This window comes from Syngnathus acus, chromosome 4, assembly GCF_901709675.1.
Source record: "Syngnathus acus chromosome 4, fSynAcu1.2, whole genome shotgun sequence".
NCBI classification, from domain to species: domain Eukaryota; kingdom Metazoa; phylum Chordata; class Actinopteri; order Syngnathiformes; family Syngnathidae; genus Syngnathus; species Syngnathus acus.
In genome coordinates, this window is record NC_051090.1 from 5,396,365 (window position 1) to 5,417,331 (window position 20,967).

At 43.4% G+C, this 20,967-nt stretch overlaps 2 protein-coding genes across 2 annotated transcripts in view; one reads left to right on the top strand and one right to left on the bottom strand.

The window, feature by feature from the left end:
- The window catches only part of polrmt (polymerase (RNA) mitochondrial (DNA directed)), a 29,109-nt gene extending 22,781 nt beyond the window's left edge, over window positions 1-6,328 (top strand). Inside the window, exon 22 of the transcript XR_005097820.1 lies at window positions 6,304-6,328. The gene's annotated coding sequence lies outside the window, so the exon portion shown is untranslated. The remainder of the gene's footprint in view (window positions 1-6,303) is intronic.
- Window positions 641-20,914, bottom strand: hcn2b (hyperpolarization activated cyclic nucleotide-gated potassium channel 2b). The gene is made up of 8 exons (XM_037250529.1): window positions 19,646-20,914; window positions 18,965-19,388; window positions 16,068-16,229; window positions 13,023-13,241; window positions 10,518-10,664; window positions 9,822-10,062; window positions 4,677-4,841; window positions 641-2,908 (listed from the first exon to the last, which is right to left on the bottom strand). Exons 1-8 carry the CDS (start codon window positions 20,329-20,331, stop codon window positions 2,004-2,006), a joined length of 2,949 nt encoding a protein of 982 aa, XP_037106424.1. The 5' UTR covers window positions 20,332-20,914; the 3' UTR covers window positions 641-2,003.
- Window positions 20,915-20,967: the final 53 nt, after the last annotated feature.

Genomic DNA, 20,967 nt, shown 5'->3' on the forward strand with positions numbered 1-20,967 from the left:
AGGGTTTTAAATCAAAGTTAGGGTTACAAACTAGGGGTGTAAATCGTGGGTTTTGTAACGATACGATATATCGATACAAAGAACCACGATACAATATTTGCCGATATCTTAAAGCCTGCTGTGATTCATTCACGATACATCACGATATAGTGCTCTACGATCGATATAGAACAATATCCTGATTTATAACAATTCATACGCAAAATCAACAACGTACTGCAAACTCTTTATTTAGGAAATTACAAAGTGCTTCCAAACGAATGACTTGAAGCCCAAAGGGGAGCAAATTTCCTCATCTTCTTGGACACTAGCCATAGCACCAGCCCAGGAGCCGCGTAGTTGTCGGCTCCCCTTTCACGTGCCTGCTCTGCTCACAACACAACACTGCTCCCGGAAAGAGGAAGCAAGCAACAATGAACTGGATTTCAAAATAAAGTCGTGTCTAATGTCCGAGGTCAAAAACGGGCGATATAGATCGATGTTTACGTTTAGCATCGATGCCAACAAATCGTAGAGCATTATATCGATTAATCGATGTGTATCGATGAATTGTTACACCCCTAGTAAATAACCTTTACGTACAATTAACTACAATATGAAATCTTCTTGTATGTAAAACATTTTGCATCACGATGTGTCGCTGCCATGAGTTATAAACTGTAGTTGTGATATTGCTGTGGTGTAAAAGTAAAGAAGATATATTAACAAGAAAGTCAACATCACTAACATGAAAGGAAAAAACAAGATGACAAAAAAAATAAAAGTCAGGACATAATTAGGGTCCAACTGATTGATCGGCTGGTATTAGGGTTAGGGTTTATTTAAAATCGGCCATTAAAACATAAGACAAAGATGTTTAAATATTACCCCCTCAACCCCCAAAATTGGCAAAGTATTGCAAATCAGTCAAATGTTCTGCCTGTAATTTCTATTTCTATTTTTATATATAGACAGTATACTACTTTTATTAGTGGACTAATAATAGTAATATAAGAAAAACCTGATGTGCTAGAGAAAACAAATGCTTATTCAGAATGAGCGCAAACAACAAGTTATCTAGAAAACCTGACATGCATCTGTGATTACTACAAAGTTTAGTAAAAATTTGTTGACCCGTGTACTTTTAAGCAGCCAAAAATAAGTTCCACTGGGGCATAATTTGGGCATAAACAAAAACACAGCTGACCTGAAAAATGCTGCTTAAAATAAAACACTTGCGATAGAAAGTCTTGAGCTACACAAAGTGAACAAAATGAAAGAATGATTATCATTGGGGGAAGAAACCATTATTGGCACAGCATAATGCAATCCAGTGGAAGGGGAATTAATAAGAGACCCAAACAGACCCGAGGGATTCAATTTTCCACTGTGATTAGGCAGATGAGCTGAATGGAACGTCCCAGTGAGAGGGTTGGTCGGCAACCTAAATGCTTTTGGACACAAATCGGTGACATCCAATGAACTTTTATTGGCACGGTTGAGCAGCCACTTAAAGCCTGAAGCACTTGGCTGTTGATCCAAATACATTTGAGCCTAGAAGACTGACCTGTATAAAGGATGATCCTATGTTATGCTAGCATGGTGATTCCTGTTCTTTTTCTAGTCCTCCATCAAAGATAGTTAGGCATATATTGTGAACTAATGCATACAAAGGAGGTGAATTTGGGAGGTTGCTACTAAGCTAGGCTATTTATTCTGTGCATTTTCTGTTATGTCAGTGAGCTGAAACAATGCAGAAGAGTTTTGTATCAGTCCAGAGGTGTCAAATCCAGGTCCAAAAAGTAGGGCCCCTGCCACAGTTTGGCTGATTCTAATCAATCAACACGTAAACGAGCTAGCCCCTAAGGAGCGGTTGAGTAAGTTGATTATAGAAGCTAAAGCTAAACTGTGGGAAGATTGTTAGTTTCAGGACCTGGATTTGACAACTGTGACACTGCCCCACTGGAGTACATCGGTTTCCTCAAGTTAAGCCCCTCATGAACCCCAGAAGCCTTTAATTATAATCACAAATTCGAGGATAACCGAGATCGGACTTTAATCTGCTCCGTCTCGGGAAGGCTCGTGATGGAGTCCTTCTTGGGTCGTACCAAGTCCCCGACGGGTGTTCCCATGGTAAACCCGACACCTGTCCCGAAGGCCCCCACTGACAGCTGGTGGGGTAGCACAATCCTGTGCGTTATAGCATTGCAGACACCCGAATGGCCCGATGGGGTCTGAGCTGGTCCGATGGAAGTCGAGGAGACTCGCGTGGATAGGGGGGGACTCGGGGCTCCCGGGTGTATCACCTCGTGTGGCAACGAGGGCTGAGAGGCTGACAGCGCCCTGGTGTCCTGGCTGAGACTCCCCATTGGCAAGGAATGCGTGCTTTTATGTACGCTGGGTCGGTGCACAGGGGTTGCCGTGTGTTGCTGGACCAAAGACAGTTGAGAGCCGGTGGTGGGACCAGCAAGGGCGCCTGAGCCATAAAGGAATGACCGAGGGCTCTGGACAGTCGGGCTGGAGATGAGTGGAGCGAAAGTACCAGAAGCAAGAAGCTGCGACTGCAACGGCGAGCCAGGATTGGATACATTCTGCAACACCTGGAATCTCCTCACCATCCTCGGAGACTGCAATGTCCCGCCCCCTGGCGAGTTCCCTTGCATGGGCGGACAAAGGCTCATGGCTACAGCCTGCTGCAAGGTGGCGATAGCGGAACTTTGGGGCTGTTGAGAGGAACCCGCCGGAGTAAAACCCCCAGTGTGCTGAGAGGGCGTTACGGATAAGGGCTGCGGTCGCGGCACGTCCACCTGTTGAACCATCTCACGATCGTACTTGACGATCTCCTGGATCATCTCGTTCTCGCGGTTGTTGAACACGCCTGAGTTGAGATCGTGCTGAACTTTGTGCATCAGGACGGAGTTCTTCTTGCCTAAAACAAAAAGGTTAAACGCATTAGTGTTGTGAATGGCTCCGTGGTTCAAAGCAAAGGTTCTCAAACGTATGGGTCCAGGGCCCACTACCAGATATTTTTACAAAGACGTGATACACTTTCCAATCACATATCTGTTCTAGTAAATTTCCATTCCAGATGATGAAGTCTCATTTAAATCTGTGGCAGATGCGAAGCGAATAAACGAACCGATTGTCTTCCCTGAAGTGCAAAAGGCGGAAAACATCGTGTTCCTTGGAGAACAACAGAGTGCGTTTGTCGACCCTTGTATCATCTGTTTTTGTACATAGCTCAGTAAAACAGATGGGGTTGGCAGCACAACATTACCCAGGAGAGTAGAAAATGGCAAAGAGGTTGATGATAATCTCATGACAAGGCTCATAAAGCGGTTTCACCAATCATCAGCCTTGAGCTCTTTTCCAAAACAGTCCTTTAGGGTTTGGATGAGCATGACAATTAGAGCGAACAGTATGGTTAGACGTACCTTAGGGTTGATCTTGACAAATTAGCTGTGATTAAGTAGCTTAGACCAATTGTGGTGTCTTTGAGAAAGACATTGATACCCCAGTGTATGGTACCAATGTGGTGGGTCAAAGGTCAATGGATATTAAGCCTAATATCACTTATAGTATGTTATTTAGGCATCATCAATGCCTTAAATATCATAGTGAGCGTCTCAGGCCATGAATCCAAAAAGCACGTTTGTGTGTACGTGTTGTTCCATTTTGACAGCTGTATGGATCCTCAATAAAACTCCGTGCTCACAGATGCTTGATAGCAAAATCTTTGAAGCGTGTTGGATGCTATGAAAACAGATGCCTGTATCGGAATATTGGACTCGCCGAGATGCATTGATTGGGTCATTATTTTCAAATCTATTCAAATTATGTATTCTCATTGCAGCCGCTGTTTGATGTTCTAACAACAACAGAAGGCACCGGCGCTGATTATCGTCCACTGAGTGCACATGAACAGAGTGTTTTTGCTTGATTAGTGCTTTAAAACACACCGTCCAAGTATGCATGCTGACCAGCGACTGGTAATGTGTGGAATGTGGTTGCTATGGCAACAGGTAAGAGGTGAGAGGAAGTGGGATTTTTGCACCTATGGAAATGGGAGATGAGAGAATGCAGCGGTAAACAGGATGATAGTTTTTTTTAAATAAAGACGATCAATTTGTGTGTTTTTATGAGGAAATTGATATTAGCATGCATTTTCAATTAATATGAGTTATGTGTTAATATGAAAAAAATATTTTAAAAATGTTTTGGGAAGAATTCGGCAGCCTTTAAAAATAGAGAAAAATAATCCATCCATTGCATTTTAATGGGCCTCAATTTTACCCAATAGTGATGGTCCACTGTACATATATTCCAAAAATCAGCAGGCAAATAGAGTCTGTAATTTAAATGAAAAGGTGCGAGGTATGGTAAGAAGGTGTTTGAGTGCCGTGACACGTGCACAGTGACAAAAAGCAAAGGGGAAAACCCCTGTGAATAAATGTTCTCGCTCCTTCATCACACATCTCACTCGTTATTCATCACCGCTGTCAGTTACCGCCACGATTCCTTATGCTTCGTTTCTTCTCATGAATGACTCCCAAGCTTTTATGAATATACTTGTGTCTTCATCTTAGCATTGAAACAAAATCACTAGGAATATATTTTTTTTAAAGACACGTTCCCCTGACACGAGCGAGCGATTGAATATAAAAATCGAAGAAAATGCCAGACGATCTGAATCTCACCTATTCTGTCCAACCTGTCGATAGCGACCGTCTCAAAGGCGCGCCTCATCATGGGATACTCTTCCAAGACCTCGTTGAAGTTGTCCACCGAGAGAGAGTACAGACGACAGTACGTGTCCGAACGCACGCTGGCTGTCCGTCGGCCACGGGTCAGCAGACAGATCTCTGGAGAAGAGAAGAAAACAAATGTCGTTCCAGTGTTTTGTTAGTAAAATACCAACATTAAAAGTATAGTAGGCTTAAGCGTATCTAGGAAACAGTCAGTTTTTATTCCTAAAAAGTACATTTTTCATTTGGAATATATGACGCACTTAATTTTTTTTTCACTAAAAAAGAATGTTTACAAAAGAAGTTCTTAAAGCTAAAATGCAAATGTATTGAAGCTAAAAGTTAAATACAACTGAACTATACTTTTAAAGGCAGTGATCATTTTGACTACCTTACATTGTGACTGGTTTAACTAGTAATACAGGCAATTATGAATATATAATATTGTATATAATAAAATTTTGGGGTGGCGTGTCAATTACTTGAATTTTTATTTATTTTTTTGCCCTTCACAGCAATAATCGTGAGTTGTTTTTATGAGGTTACTTTGACCCGATGACTGTGAATGGCGTCTGTCTGATTGAAAACAGGCTATAATCGGAGACGGCCCAGCTAAGCTCCATTACATTGTCTTATTTTTCACGTCGTCTTGACAACCGCGTGTCAAAATACCGTTGAGAGCGTACTCATGAAAAGTGGGCAAGACATGACAAATGATCACATCATCACTATTATGTTGTTCTAATGGGGTTGCACCTGCATCAAGCGACATGCTGACCGAGCTGTTTTAGGGAAAGTTGTTTGAAAAAACATTTACGAAATCATCTACTACATTGTTATCCAATATATCTACTGAAATTCCGCATTAGATTCCTGGTTTGAAATTTACTTTTATTATTATTTTTTTATTATTTTTTTTTTTATTTTTTTTAATAAACATTTATGTTAAAACTTGTCTGGTGTTTTATTCCTTGTTTTTATTTTTTTGGGCATGAAAATAAAAATGTGACATTTGGTTAACTGCTTTATATGACAATATGTATGTGTTTTACATTGTGTCGTATGTGTTGGTGTCGTGTTGGTGTCGTTGAACGATTCGCTTGAACGAATCTTTTGAGAGAACTGATTCTAAAGATTCAGTTCACTTAAAACAGTGCTTCTCAATTATTATTAATTTTGCGCCCCCCCCCCCCCATGTTATTAACATTAGAGGCAAAAAAAGTTCAATATTATCCATATTATAATATATTATTATTTCAATATTCTTCCATGGTGTCCCACTGCACTTCTTATCGCCTGCTCTGTCTGTGCTGTGTGCTAGTGTTGGCTCGTGAGTGAACGATTCGTTCAAAAGACCGAATCTTTTCAGTGGACGAATTCTTTTTTCAGTTCATATGACTTTAACCAGTAGGTGTCAGTAATGCGCATTGAAGCTGGTGCCACCTCACCGTAAAACAAGACGAAGAAGAAAATGACGTATCTTCCCGTTCACGAACGAGTCATGAATTGCATTTCCCGTTCACCAACTGAATGCATCTGTGAGTGAACGAGTCAGTCATTGTGTGATTTGCATTTCCAGGTCATCGCGAGAACGGACCAGTGAGGGAACGAATCCTGACTTTCCCGTTCGCGAACGAGTCAATGGGTCAACTGCCTTCCTTCCCCCCGTGCATCAACGGATCAGTCAGTGAACGTGTTGTAGAACCACTCACTGAAACGCCACGTCTTTTATGCGCGTTTTCTCCAAGATAACGGCTAACTTTATTGCATGAAGGGATGCGCCGTTATGCAACAACGGGGAGATTTTGCTTCTCTTTGGGTACTCTTGATTTTATAACACTTATAGTAGTTTTTAAATAACGTGTATGCATATATTCGGCTAAATATTGTTATCCAATGTATCTACTGGAATTTCACATTAGACTGCTGGTTTGAAATGTACTTTTATTATTATTATTTTAATAAACATTAAAAACCTGTTCAAACTTGTCTGGTGTTTTATTCCTTGTGTTTATTTTTTTGGGCATGAATAAAAATCTGACATTTGGCTAACTGCTTTATAACTATGTATGTGTTTTACGTTGTGCAATATGTGTTGGTGTCCCCCAAAATAAAGAGCAAGTAGTCAAATCCACATTCTTGACACGTACAAAAAATGCATAAAGTTATGAAAATGGTGGTGTACCTAATAGAGTATCCGTGTGACGTCACAGATCAACCAGCCAATCAGGAGGTGGGAGTGTGGCACTTTTCATTTCAGTTCAGCTTTGGCCATGATTTTTCCCTAATGAAGTGGCCTGTTATTAGGTACACCTGAAAATGGCGGCGTACCTAAAGGAGTGTCTGTGTGACGTCACAGATCAAACAGCCAATCAGAAAGTGGGGGTGAGGGCGGGTGTGGCACTTTCCACTTTCAGTTAAGCTTTGACCATGATTTTTCCCTAATGAACTGGCCTGTTATTAGGTACACTTGAAAATGGCGGTGTACCTAATGGAGTGTCCAAGTGACGTCACAGATCAAACAGCCAATCAGAAAGTGGGGGTGAGGGCGGGTGTGGCACTTTTCACTTAAACCAGGGGTGCCGACCTCCAATCCTCGAAGGGCCGCGTTCCAACATGTTTTCCAAGTGACCCTCGTTAAGCGCACCTGCGTGAAAACTTTTAGCTCCTTTCACGTTCTGCAGGAGCTAAAAGTTTTCACGCAGCTGCGCTTAACGAGGGCATCACACGGACACTCCATTAGGTACACCGCCATTTTCAAGCGTACCTAATAGGCCACTTTATTAGGGAAATATCATGGTCAAAGGTCACAGGTGTCAAGCTCTGGTCCTCGGGGCCGCGTTCCAACATGTTTTCCAAGTGACCCTCGTTAAGCGCACCTGCGTGAAAACTTTTAGCTCCTTTCACGTTCTGCAGGAGCTAAAACTTTTCACGCAGGTGCGCTTAACGAGGGCATCACACGGACACTCCATTAGGTACACCGCCATTTTCAAGCGTACCTAATAACAGGCCACTTTATTAGGGAAATATCATGGTCAAAGGTCACAGGTGTCAAGCTCTGGTCCTCGGGGCCGCGTTCCAATATGTTTTCCAAGTGACCCTCGTTAAGCGCACCTGCGTGAAAACTTTTAGCTCCTTTCACGTTCTGCAGGAGCTAAAACTTTTCACACAGGTGCGCTTAACGAGGGCATCACACGGACACTCCATTAGGTACACCGCCATTTTCAAGCGTACCTAATAACAGGCCACTTTATTAGGGAAATATCATGGTCACAGGGGTCAAGCTCTGGTCCTCGGGGCCGCGTTCCAACATGTTTTCCAAGTGACCCTCGTTAAGCGCACCTGCGTGAAAACTTTTAGCTCCTTTCACGTTCTGCAGGAGCTAAAACTTTTCACGCAGGTGCGCTTAACGAGGGCATCACACGGACACTCCATTAGGTACACCGCCATTTTCAAGCGTACCTAATAACAGGCCACTTTATTAGGGAAATATCATGGTCAAAGGTCACAGGTGTCAAGCTCTGGTCCTCGGGGCCGCGTTCCAATATGTTTTCCAAGTGACCCTCGTTAAGCGCACCTGCGTGAAAACTTTTAGCTCCTTTCACGTTCTGCAGGAGCTAAAACTTTTCACGCAGGTGCGCTTAACGAGGGTATCACACGGACACTCCCATTAGGTACACCGCCATTTTCAAGCGTACCTAATAACAGGCCACTTTATTAGGGAAATATCATGGTCAAAGGTGTCAAGCTCTGGTCCTCGGGGCCGCGTTCCAATATGTTTTCCAAGTGACCCTCGTTAAGCGCACCTGCGTGAAAACTTTTAGCTCCTTTCACGTTCTGCAGGAGCTAAAAGTTTTCACGCAGGTGCGCTTAACGAGGGCATCACACGGACACTCCATTAGGTACACCGCCATTTTCAAGCGTACCTAATAACAGGCCACTTTATTAGGGAAATATCATGGTCAAAGGTCACAGGTGTCAAGCTCTGGTCCTCGGGGCCGCGTTCCAATATGTTTTCCAAGTGACCCTCGTTAAGCGCACCTGCGTGAAAACTTTTAGCTCCTTTCACGTTCTGCAGGAGCTAAAAGTTTTCACGCAGGTGCGCTTAACGAGGGCATCACACGGACACTCCATTAGGTACACCGCCATTTTCAAGCGTACCTAATAACAGGCCACTTTATTAGGGAAATATCATGGTCAAAGGTCACAGGTGTCAAGCTCTGGTCCTCGGGGCCGCGTTCCAATATGTTTTCCAAGTGACCCTCGTTAAGCGCACCTGCGTGAAAACTTTTAGCTCCTTTCACGTTCCGCAGGAGCTAAAACTTTTCACGCAGGTGCACTTAACGAGGGCATCACACGGACACTCCATTAGGTACACCGCCATTTTCAAGTGTACCTAATAACAGGCCACTTTATTAGGGAAATATCATGGTCAAAGGTCACAGGTGTCAAGCTCTGGTCCTCGGGGCCGCGTTCCAATATGTTTTCCAAGTGACCCTCGTTAAGCGCACCTGCGTGAAAAGTTTTAGCTCCTTTCACGTTCTGCAGGAGCTAAAACTTTTCACGCAGGTGCGCTTAACGAGGGCATCACACGGACACTCCATTAGGTACACCGCCATTTTCAAGTGTACCTAATAACTTCCAATATGTTTTTCACTTTCAAATCAAATCAATTTTTATTTACCAAGTGTGAGCATGCCAAACAAGGAATTTGACTTCGGTACATCCCGTTCTCTTTATAACATTTAGGTAGCTAACCTGAAAACAACTGCAAAACAAAGTTTTTTTTTCCTTTCACTCTTTTACTCAAACACAATCGGTATAATAATACCATCAACTACAAGCCACCAAAGACATAATATGTTAGGTCCCACTGTTATTTGAACTCAGGTCGCTGGGGTGAAAGTCCACAGCACTCACCACTACACTATGGAACCCTGGCTTGTACTAGATGGCATTACGTATGGAGCAGCTCACAAGCGAATAGTTCACCACAAATTTGGGGGGTAAAAATCCAACTTGTTAGATGGGCATACGCTGACCTTGAGGTGGATCTGGAAGAATTGCAAAAATTACTTTTCCCACCGCGGCGCTTACCTCCAAAATAGGATCCGTCGACCAGCTTCATGCCCACGCTGCCTTTGGTGAGCACGGTGACCACACCATGCTGGATGAAGTACATCTTCTTGCCAATGGTGCCCTCGCGCACCACGTAGTCGGCCGGCTGGAAGACCTCGAAACGTAGCTTGGTCAGCATGGCCGTCACGAAGTTGGGATCAGCGTTGGCGAACAGCGGCATGGACGCCACCAGCTTGCGGCAGTTGAAGTTGACGATTTCCTGACCGACGCCGAGGTTCGTTAAAAATTGTGACGTGTAAAATTATGTCTTTATTTACTTTGCATACAATAATTTCTATTTTTAGTGTGACATTAAGATTTTTTTTTCACCAACTCTGATTAAATTATGATTTTTTTTTCAGTGATACTTAGCTGAATTTTTAGATTATGACTTTTGGCTTTCATCAAAATTATGATTTTGTGCTTGCACTTTTTTTGGCTTTGTTAAAGCTTTTTAGAATTTTTTTCTGTAACATCACAACTCCTCATTTTTAAGTGAAATTACAATTTATTTTTCCTATGGAAAATTGTAAGACTATTCAAAAGAGACTTAATTAAAAAGTGACATAAAGGTGACTTTAGGTGTATCAATATTCAAGCTGCATATCATACTGACTGGACGGTATAATGAGATTGCGTGCGTGTGTGTGCGCATGTGTGTGTGTGGTTCGCTACCTCTCTCAGAGGCTCATTAAGCTCCTCGAGAATGCTCTCCTCATCAAACATCTTGCCCTGGTATCTGTGCTCGTAGTAGTCGTGGATCTTCTGCCGAAAGTCTGCCGGTAGCTTGTGGAATGACATGTACTGCTCCACTTGTTTATACTGAACAGCACAGAAAGGAAGATCATCTCAGAATTCAGACTTTAAAGTCTATTAAAAAAATAAATAAATAAAAACTGCCAGTCAATTTGAGCGCCACGGTGGGATAAACCAGACAGCAACTATTAAGAGTTTGCAGCTCGGGGAGTCAGCGTGTGTGACACTCTCAATTAAAGCCAAATGACAGCTGGCTGGCTCGCTCCGGCCGCCTCTGCCTCTTTTGAGAAGTTGTCGCTGTTGGAAGTTTTATTGACTTTGTGATTTCCGCAGTATTAGTTTGAGATTAGCGGCCGTGTCACTCAAAAGTCAAACGGGCTCCCAAAATTGATGTAGCGGAAAAGTCATGATTAAGGAATTGATGCGTCATTTGTGTGGCTACGGGGTTGCATTTCATTCCTTAATATAAATAAATAAATAAAAAAGACAGATAACATTTTGGAAGTTAGGGTGGCCTTCCATTGACCTTCTCCTAGTCGGTGGGCTGGATTTCCAACTTTTCAGCTTAATCACAAAGTGTCTCTGCACCTGGTGGGCCCGGTACTGTACGACCTTGATCGTGTCATCAACTGAGCGCTCCCTTTTTGTGTCAAGGTCTCGTGACTGTGCTCATCACTGATGGTCTCATGGGTGGGGTGGGGGGTTGTACTGAGAATGAAGATGTGAAGAAACACGAGACGAAGGCCTCGGTCACCTCCATGTGAAGACAACATGACATCATGGACAAGGTGACCTGCTGACCTCCCTCCGTGTTTCATAGTCCAAACAGTTTTTGCTGACTTTTGTTTCAATTCAGTGGATATTGTATTGCTCAGTGGAGTGTGTCTCTATTGGCCAACTATACATATATAGTGGTAGTATAAAACAGAAGACAGATACTACAGTAAAGTAGCCAATTATGATCCCCCATACTGGCTTTAATAAGACTCTTTTCAGAACTTTGCCCTCAGCCCAACTGTTAATCGATTTCTCTGGCAGGGTGAAGCAATATGTGTCAGATTCATTTGCGGGACGTTGCAGCTACGTTGAACACAGATCCACGCTTGGCAACATTCAGAAAATACAGGTCAACAACGCCGCCTCGCTATCGGGGATGCCGTCACAGGATACGATAGAATTTGCATCGACTTCGGTCCAATTATACCTGTTGACAGTTTTTTTTTTAGTTGTAAAGTAGCTGACAAAAACAAACAAGCGGGCCAGCAGACATTTCCTCCTGGGATAAAAGCGACACTGTGGGAGTTTGAAAATAGCAACAAGTTGCGGGTCAAGTTCATTAGCAAACGAGACAAAAGACACTGCCAAACACACACACACATACATACACGCACACAAAAACCACAGGACATCAAGGCCGCAACTCTAAATATGGAACCTCAGTCGGACTGAAAAAAACGTACTTGGTCAACTTTACAAAAAGTTAACTAATCAATTATCACGCAATCTGTAGAAGACCCTAATTTGTGCACCCAGAAAACCCTCTGTGCCATTGTCACACCTTGTTTACTGCATTCCGCGTGCTTGCATTATGCAAATTCTCTTCTTCTTGGAAATAATAAACATAAATAAAAGAAAAAAGACAATCACGGCGTTTCAAAAATATTTCCACAACACAGGGAGAAGATCAATCTCTGCTCAATGATAGCCCGAGGAGTCAGCTAGACTACAAAGCGCCCTGATGTGTACAGGATGCGTGTGTCAGCATTAACGTGCCGGCAATTAGGCAACGTCTCTTCCGGGATGGTAAGAAGCCTGCAAAACAAGCCAAGGAGGGGCCAAAAAAGGCACCGGCCGGTTTAAGATTAGCTTTGATCAGCTCTACAGGCGACCAGACAGGCCGAGGCCCCGTGATTGGCGGACACAAGCGTAGAATTAATGGACCACATACTGCTCCTATCAAAGAGTGCTGGAATTACTATTGGAGGAAGCCATTGAACTCGTATTAAACGGGACAGTCTTAGCCAAGTCTTTGTGGAGATTAAATTAGCTTTTCGGACTTTACATAATGTCTTACGCAGACAGGTCACCAAAGTTGACACAAAGACGTCAGACAGAACCCAACACATTTTTAAGGTTCACTTTAGTGCTGATAGTTATTTTAAAATATCTGGTTAGTTCTGAACATACAAAATTTACAAGAATGTCATTTTTAGTGGTATCAGAAACTTCTGGAAACAATCGATATTGTTATTATTATTGCGATGCTGAACCACTGCAGTTCATACACCTGTTCTGTAGTGGCGCTGTAACGCTATCACAGAAAGTCAACAAAAACAGAGAATAAGAAGTACTGAATGGAAAATAGTAAGGTCATTGTAAAACAAATAAAAATAAAAGTATGGCCCCAAAACAGGACGTCCTCACCTTCTCCTGATACTGCCGCCTGGACGAGTCCAGAGACTGGATGAGTGCGGTGGCGTGTCCGATAAACATGGCGTAGCAGGTGGCCCCCACGATCATACTGAGCATGGTGAGCCAAATGTCCGACATGCTCTCGGGGGCTTGACGTCCGTAGCCGATGCACAACATGTGACTCATGGCCTTGAAGAGGGCAAAGGAGTAGAGCTCGCTCCACGTGTCGTTCTGGAAGGGAACGGAGGAGCAATCAATACAATTCATTGGCAAATTTATTGATTTTAGGTTATTCGTGTTAGGGAAACGGAGCTTCAAATTTGCTTCATGAACCAGTTGTATTTGTGACTCCTCTCGCAGGCACTGTTGCTTGAAACCATTTTTAGAGTTAGGGGTCGAAGATCAGGGGTCAGGAGTTAAAGGTCAGGACTCAGTGTAGGGTCAAACTAAATTTAGGGTTTCCAAATAGGGTTCCAAACAAGGATTAAGGTTTTAATAGAGGATTAAGGTTTCCAAGTAGAATCAATGTTTTTATACTTATACATTTCTAAAACATGGTCCCCGTCCCTCGAAGTTCTAAAATCCCATCTGCGCCCCTGTGGAGAGGCTCATCTTCATCATCTTGATCAAACACATCTTTGTCTCCATGACGAAGAGCGAGAAGAAGAGCTAATGAGGCGAGCGCACATCTGCCTGCTCCAGTTAGCTTGGATCGGTGCGAATTTCCCCAGCCGTGGGTTCATTAAAGAAGAAGGCCTCCTCTGGCACCGCTCTACTTGACATTGTCCAAACATCTGGGCTTCACGCACCTTTTTAGCATGCTCCAATTACGGTGAGTAGTACATACCTAGATGCTACAAAGCCAATTATTGCAACTTTTTGAGGGATCCAGATGTGGTAAGCATGCTGATTCACCCTCCTGCTGGATAAACAACTTATCAGATCTACGTAAAGTAAAATGAAATGTGAATAATGGCTGTTTGTTCTATTTTATTATTTATTGTGTTTTATGGTCGACTTTATGTATAGCGCTTAGTCAGCGCTTGTTTTTGTTACATAAATAAAGTTGAGTTTCTGAACTTTTTTTGACAGTTTTCCGTTGTTATCATTGAAGGCCACTACAATGAATTGATGTATTTAATTAATGAGCACAGATAATAGGGGCATAAATCACTTTGTGTGCTTCCTTAGCTTGCAGAGTGTGCATAACGCCAGAAAAGAGCTTGTGTTCATTGTGTTGGATGTTTTCATTGAGCGAACAGCTAATTTGCCACCTAAATGCATTTGCAGATAAGACAAGCATGTACAAGAGTGTGTGTGCGTGTGTGTGTGTGCGTGTGTGTCTGACAGAGTGCAGAGCCTCCCTGACATCTAAAACCAACAACAGAGAGCTTATCTAACATGGCAGAGCTCCATTTAGACTTTTAATACGTTAAGCGACACAAAAGCACTTATGAGCTATGTTGAGAGTCATTCTTTCAAAGTGGCGTGTTTCTATCTATTCTTCAAACATGTCCAACAAACGCGTGATGATAAATGGTGGGAAAGGAATGAATAAACACCATGTGAAGTTCTCCGGATGCAAAATAATCCTTTCCATCACAACTAATATAAGGGCCAACGGTTTCCAACACAGTCAAGGATCTATCCATCTCTTTCCATCCATCCATCCATCCATCCATCCATCCATCCATCCATCCATCCATCCATCCATCCATCAAAATGAAAAAATCACCTGTGTATCTTTTGTTGGCCGCAAGCCTGAAGACAGCGCAGGTGCACAATTGAGGCTGCTGTTAGCACGCAGCCGAGCGCAACCAGCTAAAGCGTCCAGAAAGATGTCGCAAGCTGTGGCCTGGCACCACACGTCCAAAAATGTTCAACTTTTTGCCTACTTTGCATCATGTAAATTGGGTTGAAATGGTTAAAAGTTGGTTCCAGCTCATCCCAATGAGCACAAGCGCTACATAAAATGGCTTGATGGACGTATCAAAGAACACATAACAGCACTTCTACTAATAGGCCCATCTGCTGTTTAGCAATAATTGCATGAATGGAGGATTTTTTGCAAAGAGAGGGGCGGGTCCTATGGCATTGAGAACAAGGCCAAACAAAAACAGCACAGGCTCAGACATCCACCGAGGCCAAACACTTCTAGTTTGGAGCACCAAATTGAACACTTTCAAAGTTTCACACCAATTACAGACTGAGAAATTAATCAACACAGGGGGGAAAAAAGATGAGGGGAGTTACGCCATTATGGTGCTACTTTTTTAACTTGTCACTGTCCTAAGGAGAAGACAAATTTGGGGAGGTCAGGCCCAAAAGAATGCTTTTACAAGCATACACTGGCGGAGCTAGAGAGGGGGCTGTGGGGGCACCCACCTCCTCCCTGAAATATACTTGGGAGGTGCCATGGCGATTTTTCCGGAAGTCTTTTTCAACATATAAACTCCTCTCCTGTAGGTATCACATTATGACTCTTCATCAGCATTTTTTCCAAGAATTTTTTAAGTTTATGAATAAAAAATTATGTTTTGCAGTCCCTCTTTGATGACACTGTGTGCATGCCATGGTACCAAATGTTCAGAGTGTGTTGCTGATAATTAAATACTGACTTATATAAAGCCTCCTAATGAGGATTTTGGATGGGTTGTGCTTTATACTGATGATCTGAGAGTGCTTGTTAACTGCCAGAATCTCCTCTCATTGGACGGTTTACAGAATCAGTGTGGCGAGGCTCATTTCAACTCAGTGACAGTCATTATTTCTGCAATTTTCCCAGAGACATGAATCAAAACTTCCCGCATATATTTCCTTGAAGGCGGACTTCAAAAGCCTTAATTGTGACAATTTGTTGTTTATCCAAGCAATAATACTGGAATTCTCTTTCGATGAGGAAATAGTAATAAAGTCAAGAAATTACAACTCCCGAAATTATCATATTTAACAGAAAGAAAAATCATAGCTCCAAAATGGACCGCCCGGTCAGGAATTTTGGAAATTCCGAAAGGCCATGCACCACGCCCCTGGTATATATACTTAAAGTGGCCTTACCACCATCTTGTTAAGGGACACCCAGCAATCGGAGGGGAAGTCCTGCAGCATGGGCACCAGGAACTGCAGGCAACCATCCCAGTGGCACAGCAGCAGCATCATGCCGATCAAGTTGAATATTCGCATCACGGCGCTGGCCAGGTCGTACGTCATGTGGAAGATCTGACAGGAACAAGTCAATCATTTTGTCACGACTTGATGAACTTCAGAATAGTGTCATTTGCCTCTACGGCAGATCTTATTACTGAGAGTAATAATTGGGGCAAATGGATGCCCCTGAGTCTCAAGATGCAATTTTGGATTTTTTTACAATTAATTTATTTAGTAGTGGACAGCATCCATCCTACGTGTGTGCATCCACCAAAAACGTTTTTTTCCCCATCTACTGTATGCGCTCCTTTTACATAGTGCCCCCTAGCGTTCAAACCGAGACACCACAAAACAAAAATGTTACATTTAGGTGAAATGTGAGCAAGATTGTAAGGAAAACAAGCAGCTGGATGTTAAAATAGAAAAAAGTGTTATATTATAGTGAAATGAATGAAATTTTTTATTTTGAGACAATATATGATTAAAATCAAACAGTCTTTGTTATTATTAATTTTCATACAGTAGATGTTGATATTATAGCAATTCCTCGACCTCTACTATACTTCCAGACAGGTTGCTTGTTACAATCTCAAGGTCCAATGGCAAACAAGCAGACCTGAGCGGCATCCCCTTACATGATTAATGCAGCTCTTTCACATATGGACCCCCGCCATCTCGACTCCCCTCATGATACTCGAGCAGAAAGTGCTCCCGTGTCAATGTCGTGCTGCTATCTGGGTCAGATTAAATATACGAGAAGCCGACTATTGCAATCGGACGCCGTCATACTTTTACTAAATCATGAGCCGCCTCCCGCGGACCACAACGACATAATTGTTTACTTAGAACCGAGAGTGCAGGAATAACCATGAGTAATGAGCCACATGCTGCTTCACCGAGGCTAAAGACTTCTTATCTGTTGTTGTGTTATCGGTTTACATGTTGCAAACGGCTTTAGGGCATTTCCATTACTGTACAACAATCACTTTTACTTACACACAAGCAAACACACACACACATACTCACACACACTTCCTCACTCCTAAGACAGAAGCATCCTTCGCCAGCAAGTGAAGAGCTTGTATAAAAAAGCTTCCTGCCTCAGGAAATTACTCTGGTTATTCCCGACAATGCTTATCGCAGCTTCAGCGGAGCACGCACACGCACACACGTGCACACACACACACAACTCTGTAAAAAATACGCAACAATACATCATCAACCACTGCCAACCAATTTTCTTTACTAGTCAGGCCCGGAATTGGTGCTGCATAAATGTTCGCAGCCTTTTTTTGGAAATGGGGACTCCTGAGTTGCTATATTTTATTTTAATTTATTTTGTTGCTGTTTTGATGGTTAACTGGACATCACAAAAAATATATATTAATTGTGTGAAAGCATTCACTCATCTGTTATTCTGATTGTTTCTGCTTTACAATGCTGACTTTGTTCGAATCCAACTTCTTTTTCATCGAATAATATTCATTTAAATTTAAGAAATGGCGTTTCCTTGAATTCATATTTAAAATTCCTTGAATTTAATTTTCATACACCATAAAAACTTGTTTTCATTTTTTCTTGTGTCCCTCATGAAATTGGGATTTTTTTTCACCCCTACATCTCTCCTGATATAACTCATTACCCCCATATTATAATTTTCATAAAACCAATAAATAGTATGAACATTTTGCCTCAAATTTTGATGATTTATTTTGTCCTCGTAGTGTCACGACATGTTTTATATACATAATTGCAGCCAAAGCACTCGGCTGTGATGAGATGCATGTAGTGAGTGCGGTTCACGTAGTTGTTTGTGTGCGACGGAGATCCTAATTAGGCTTCTCCTCAAGCTCAAATTACAGCTCAGTAATTAAAAGGCTGTGTGCTTGTTTTCGGTGATTCGCAGCAGTTCGGTGATCTTGAAAAAGAAAGGATGTGATTTGTGTTTACACACACATACGCACGCATGCACACAGACACACAAAGTGCACTGGGGTTAATTGTGTTTGTGTGGCATAGTCATGTATCTACCTACTGTAGAGTGTAAGTGATTATGGTTTGAAGGATAATTATAGTGGATATGAAAAGTCTACACACCCCTATTCAACTGCTATTTTTTGTGATATAAAAAGAGAGCAAGATAAATCATTTAAAAACTTTTTACCATTCACGTGACCTATAACCTGTACAACTCAACTAAAAATAAAAACTTTTAGATGACAAGTCGGATAAAACAACCATAATATCACAGTTGCACAAGTGTGCACACCCTTTCTTTCAACAGGCTGTACTCATGATTATCCCCAAATAAAGTTCAGATGGTCAAGTAGGCTTTTTATGTCCACTATAAACTCTACTTTAGTCAGATATTAAATGATCTGAAAGACAAGATTTTGGGGGTGCTGCTGATTTAGTTAGCGACAAATTTCAGCAGCTGTAATGGGAGCAGGCCGCTACATGTGATCAGATAATTGTTTTATCACTTGATGTGGTGCAGCAGCATGCGGCTCATTGACCCTGAGGTTATTTTGGGAGTCCCTGTTCCAAGTAACTGTCAACAATTGTATGCTTGGGATCACGAGGCAGCTCAAGTTAAGTACAGTATGATAAGTGTGATAGCAGTCGCCATTTTGGTCAGAAGACCTCACAGACTGCATCCCTGATCATGCTGGTAATGGTTGAGCTTTACTGTAACCGATATCAGGCACTGACACCTCAATTACTTTTGATATGGAAGATTTCATTGACCATTTTGAACACAACTTTTCTGTCTGTAGGACTTGAGTTTAGGTGTCGTGTGTTCCTACCTCCTCCCACTGGTGGATGTAACGGATGAGTCTGGAGAGCCGGAGCAGACGCAGCAAGCTGAGGATTTTGGTGAAGCGCACAATGCGTAGTGCCCGCGCCGTCTTGTACACCTCCGAGTCGATGCCCTTCTCCACGATGAGAAAGATGTAATCCACCGGGATGGAGGAGACAAAGTCCACCACGAACCAGCTCTGCAGGTACTTCTTCTTGATCTTGTTGGGGTCCAGGATGATCTCGGTGTTGTCCTCAAACACGATGCCCGTGCGGAAGTTGAGCACCAGGTCCATGAGGAAGAAGGTGTCGGACACCACGTTGAAAATGATCCACGGCGTGGTGGTCTCGTCTTTGAAGAAGGTGATGCCCACGGGGATGATGATGAGGTTGCCCACCATGAACAGGAGCATGCTGAAGTCCCAGTAGAACCTGGACCAAGGAAAAGAGTGATGATAACCACAGAACCAAAACTTACTGCCAAGGATCAATATTAATGGATTGATGACAAAGAGATGGTTGGATGGATGCATAGATTGATTGGAAGAGAGATAGAGGAGGACGCTTTAATGGAACTGTCCTTGGTGCTGAAACTTCGAAGGGACTCTATTTCTCTCTGATCTTAATGCATTCTATAGAAGTCTGGTTGAGTATCGGCATGCTCACTTGTCACCGGCAACTCTGTGTACCTGAAGTCGCTGTACGGATGTATGATCCAGTTGCCCGCCGACTTGACCCTCTCCTGCTCCTTCTCGACCGCCTTCTGGCTGCCGAACATCCGCAGGGAGAACTTGTTGACCCCCGGCTGCAGCATGGAGCTGAACTGCCGCTGCATGTACGTTTGGCCCCGGCCGGTCTCGCCATCGTCAGCCACGATCAGGGAGCTGTCCTCCGCCGCCGCCGCCTTCGTGGATGACTTCCTGGACAGCTGAGTCGGGGTGTGACCTCTACCGCCGGGCGCGTTGGAGAAAGACACCCGGGAGTCTTTCTTCTCCAACCCGGAGGCGCTCTTGACCTCGGCTCCGGGTCCCTCTGACACCGCCGAGCCGTCCATGCTCGCAGCCTTGCCACCCTCGGCCGCTTCTACTCCTCCATCGGCGTGCTTCTCTTGTCGGGATATGAGTGAGGACAGGCTCCCCGAGCTGGTGGGCTCCCTTCGGCAGTCTCCGTTCTTGTTGCATATCATGCCTCCGGCTTCGCGTCCTAGCGCGCCAGCCTCCGGTGCCACCGAGTCCCGCGCATCCGTCTGGACGAGCCGAGCCGAGGCTGCGTCGACGGTGCCGTGCGCTTCCAAGGGCTCGTCGTGAAAGAGCAAGAGCTCGTTGTTGTCAGACTTTTTAGCGGCCACGCCTCCTCCCGGCGCGCGTCTCTTCATGGTGCCAAGGCGAACATCTTGGGAAGCTTGAGGGGGGCGCGCCTGGTGGTGGCTCACGTACCAACACACGCACAAACTCAATCACACGCGCAAAAAACAAATATTCACAAACACCAGGGATTCTCAACGCTGTTCCTCGAGGGCCAGGATCCTGCGTTTTCTGTCTTCATGCTGCAACACACCTTTATTTAAATGATCAATCAGCACAAAAACAAACGCAAAATACACATTCACACATTGCACTTGCAGATCGACTCCACTCTATCTCACGCACAGGCACGGCTCCAGGATTTGTCTCCTGGGGCTGAAGGGGAGGGGGGTGGCCGACCTATAGTGGCTACAGGTAGAAAATAGTTCATAAAATTATGTTAGATGATCAAAAAGATGGATCTTAGACTTCTGATGTGGTGCAATCTCTGCACTTTTATGGTCACCTCTCAAATTAAACTTGCTCAAAATCATCTGTATTACGATATTAAGTATGCTTATGTACTCATCTGGGCCTCACAGTATATAAAATTGAAACCTTAATGTAGTTTTGGTAAGCATGATGTGCTCACGTCACACTCCTGCGGCTACATATCGCCCCCACGTGGAGAATATCCAGAACTACAATAGCGTACATTTTCCTTTGAA